A 3,833-nucleotide genomic window follows, 5' to 3' on the forward strand; every position below is an offset into this window, starting at 1 on the left:
TGTTTGGCGGGTCCGGGCTGGGGATTCGAACCCGCCACCTTAGGTGTACGTGGCTGGCGCCTTAGCCGGTTGAGCCATAGGCGCCGAACCAAGGCATATATACTTAACAGAGACAAGATATTAATATTTCGTGGGGGGGGGGAACTCTGCAATAAAAACAAAATCAGTTTACCACATTAAGCTGAGGGATATCAAGACTGGTTTGTTCTTGAGGACTGGCTTAATAGGACAAAAATGTAACACACATCTACAGATGAGGCGAGTCTGCTATGAAGTTGCCAGAGATGGGCTACAAAACTTGTCTGATCTTCTATGAGTTACATGAACTGTTTTAAGGCAAAAGTAAACTCAGTTGTTGAGAAATTCCATTACTCCCAATTTTGGACATTGCACTTTTTTACAGAAATGAGGATAAGAAATATCATCATTAGAGATGACTACGACACAATACCAAATCTCTGGGGGCTGGTCAGAGGCAAAGACTTTGCTGATCTTTAACCTAGAGACAGACTGAAGGTCTTGTGCCAAAACAGGTGACAGCCATCTTAACATACTCAGAGTTGAGAAGGAAGATGAGCCCCAAGTAAGCATAAAGAGATGTCCTAGAAGAGATTTCCCAGACCTACTGCCTGGATGGGGAGGAAAGACTGATAAAGGTAGGAATTCTATATTCAACTTGGGGGTGATACAGATTCATTATAGCTTCTTTTTTTTTTTTTTTTTGAGACAGAGTCTCACTTTGTCATCCCTGGTAGAGTGCTCTGGCATCACTGCTCGTAGCAAGTTCAAACTTTGGGGCTCCAGTGATCCTCTTGCTTCAGCCTCCCAAGTAGCTGGGACTATAGGCACCTGCCACAACGCCCAGCTAGTTTTAATTTTTGGCTGGGGCTAGGTTTGAACCTGCCACCTCCAGTATATGGGGCCAGCACCCTACTCCTTTGAGCCAGAGGTGCTACCCGACGCCCGGCTATTTTTAAAGATGGGGTCTCACTCTGGTTCAGGCTGGTCTCCAACTCATGAGCTCAGGCAATCCACTTGCCTCGGCTTCCCAGAGTGCTAGGATTATAGGCGTGAGTTACTGCCTGACCTCCCTTATTGCTTCTTAAGGAAAACAAGTAGAAATGTGATTCAAATTAGTTAGACAACACATATAATGAATTTAGGATACTGGGTGGCATGATGAATGGGGTGGAGTAGGAAAGAAAGAAGAAATAGGAGGGCCAACTGAAGTGATCTAGTTATAGTATAGCTATGGTTTGGTCTGGTATAGAAAGGGAGGGAGGCAATAGAGAGGAAAAGAGTATAACCAGGAGTATTTCCAGGGAACCCAGCTTTGTATGACCAAATTTTCACAAGATACCTCTTCTTATCATCCCCCACGAGGGATGGGAGCCAAAAAATATATTATGGATGTTAACAGATCAACTATAAAAGAGATCAGCCAAAGGCTGGAAAAGTATGCTGATAAGATTAGAATTCCACTCAAGAGGAAGAAAATACTCTGTTCTGATGAAGATCAAACAGGAGTAGGGAAGGAACCCGATGACTAAAGAAAGACAGTAGTATAGTAAGATTTTGAAAACAGTAAACACCTAGGCTGATTTGTACACTGCCAGGGTAAGGAGAGACCTAGTTTCTAGTCAGTAAAGTTATATGAATTTGAATGAATAGAAGTATAGGTTCTCTTGTCTGCATATTGAAGGTTTCTATCTGATTTGTTACTTTAGTAGATGGTGACTGACCACTTAATCTCATAGAAAATAAAAATGGGTCTTTGTGACCTAATAGAAGGTGGATTACTAAGACAAAACTATCCCCGGAAATTCAGATAGTTGTCATGCTATATCCCATTCTACTTTTTTTCTAATTCCATGCTTACCCAATCATCTTCACTTTTCTAAGTACTTTTGGCCACTAGGAGGAAATGACTTAAGCAAATGACTTACATGGCATCTTTTGTTAGGCACATTTTGCTCTGTAAGTTAATAAATCAGATTAATTATCAAATTCTTTTGACTTTAGTTAATATGTATTTGTTCGTAGATACTTATCTAAAATCTTACATCCTTTCTTTTTAGTAATCTTACATAATTGAGTAAACTGGTAGAAGCTGGCTCCTAACTCAAGCAGGTTGCACAGCAGGAAGTTTACCTCGTTATCACAATTGGTTTATTTGCTACAGAGATTCGCTGTAGCTCAGACGTCAGCTAATTTTTCTGTAAAGGGACATACCTTAAGTATTTTAGGCTTTATGGGCCAAAAGGAAAAATCATGGATCTTATGTAGATAATTATGTAACAAAAAAGAAAACAGATTTCCAAGAAATTTTATGATATAATTCAAAACTGTATTTATGAACTGATGGTAAGCTATAGTTTGGTGAGCCCTGCTATCAAGTTGGAACTAAGAGGCAAAAACTTGGGATGAAATATCAGGAATACAATTTGGAAATCAGTACATTCAAAGCCTTAATATATGAGCTGCACAGCGCTGAGTAAAGAGCAGGTTATGCCAAAGCACTGAGGCTGGACAGGAATGAAGTGAATTTTGTGTACAAATAGCAAATAAAATACAGAGCACAGGAAGGAGTGTGATACAGAAAAATGGACAGGATAATAATCCAAGTGCCCAGCAAGCTCTTTCATTCTACTTGTGGTGACAGAAAATACAATCATCCATAATAAGATGTAAGTACAACCAGTAATCACAGATTTGCCCTTGACTCTTGAATCCCTGTTACTCAACTAATAATGCTACAGACACCTATGGAACAAGAAGTGGTGTGTCAAGGGGAAACTTTCTGAAAAAAGACTTTGAAATCAACTAAAAATTATTAAATGTCTTCCATGAAAAAATATATGGACTCTAACACAGCTGCCAGGATATTCTGACTCTGTGGTCTGAGCCTCTGTCTTCAAGCTATTTTGTAACTCAGTAAGTTGTAGAGTACAGATAACAGTGCAAATGATTCTTGTCCATAGTGGTGCAACTGTCTGGTGGAGATAGAGTTGATTATTGCCCTGTGGATATAGGTCAACTTTGCTTCCATTAAGCGTATTTCAGCATTTCTGACCACCTATGTGTCTGTTCTTCAGATTTTCCTCTGGCTATCTCCATGAATCAGTTATTCATTAATGAGCTAAAAAGAACTTTGTTTAAGTACTAGGATGTTAACTGTAGCAAATGTACATGTTTGGAAAATAAACAAATGTTTGATCAATATAAAGGACATCATTATTTTAGCAAATGTTTAACTTGACACTGTTCCTGATTAGCAACAAAGAAAGCCTAAAAGGATAGTGGTAGAAGAGTAGGGCAAGAATCAGTTAAAGACCCCAGATGTGCTTGCACTAGGTTCTGTTTGCAGGACTGTTAGTAAATGTCCTTAAGCTGAAAGACATTTTTACAGTGAATATATTTCTCACCAAATATCTTGGCGTCTTCCACACATCTCTGGGTTCGCCTCTTTATGTTTTCACAGTCAGCTATAGCTCTCTGATATCTCACCTGAACATCAAAAGAAAAGACAAAAGAATGAAAAAAAATACTTATTGGTGAAAAAGAATGTTTGTGCTCACCTTATGAATTTCACTCTTATGATAGGTTTTTATAAAACAAATTAGGAGCTGTAAAAACCTCTGATTGGCCACTTCAAATCCTCAGCCAAAGCAGAAACCTACTCTTTACCAGCCCTGACAATAATTTAGCCTGCTAGTTTGAACACAATAATTTTCAAATAGCCGGGTGTTGTGGTGGGCGCCTGTAGTCCCAGCTACTTGGGAGGCTGAGGCAAGAGAATTGCTTAAGCCCAAGAGTTGGAGGTTGCTGTGAGC

The 3,833-nt window shown here is 39.4% G+C and overlaps 1 protein-coding gene across 2 annotated transcripts in view; it reads right to left on the reverse strand.

The window, feature by feature from the left end:
- GRPEL2 (GrpE like 2, mitochondrial) overlaps positions 1 to 3,833 on the reverse strand; it is a 12,056-nt gene that overhangs the window by 1,829 nt on the left and 6,394 nt on the right. For both annotated transcript variants that reach the window (XM_023516598.1, XM_012807411.2), the window contains exon 3: positions 3,426 to 3,507. In XM_023516598.1, the coding sequence (XP_023372366.1) occupies positions 3,426 to 3,507 (82 nt within the window). The remainder of the gene's footprint in view (positions 1 to 3,425; positions 3,508 to 3,833) is intronic.

The sequence above is a fragment of the Otolemur garnettii genome, unplaced genomic scaffold, assembly GCF_000181295.1.
Source record: "Otolemur garnettii isolate 467f Iridium unplaced genomic scaffold, OtoGar3 scaffold00003, whole genome shotgun sequence".
In the NCBI taxonomy this organism is placed as follows: domain Eukaryota; kingdom Metazoa; phylum Chordata; class Mammalia; order Primates; family Galagidae; genus Otolemur; species Otolemur garnettii.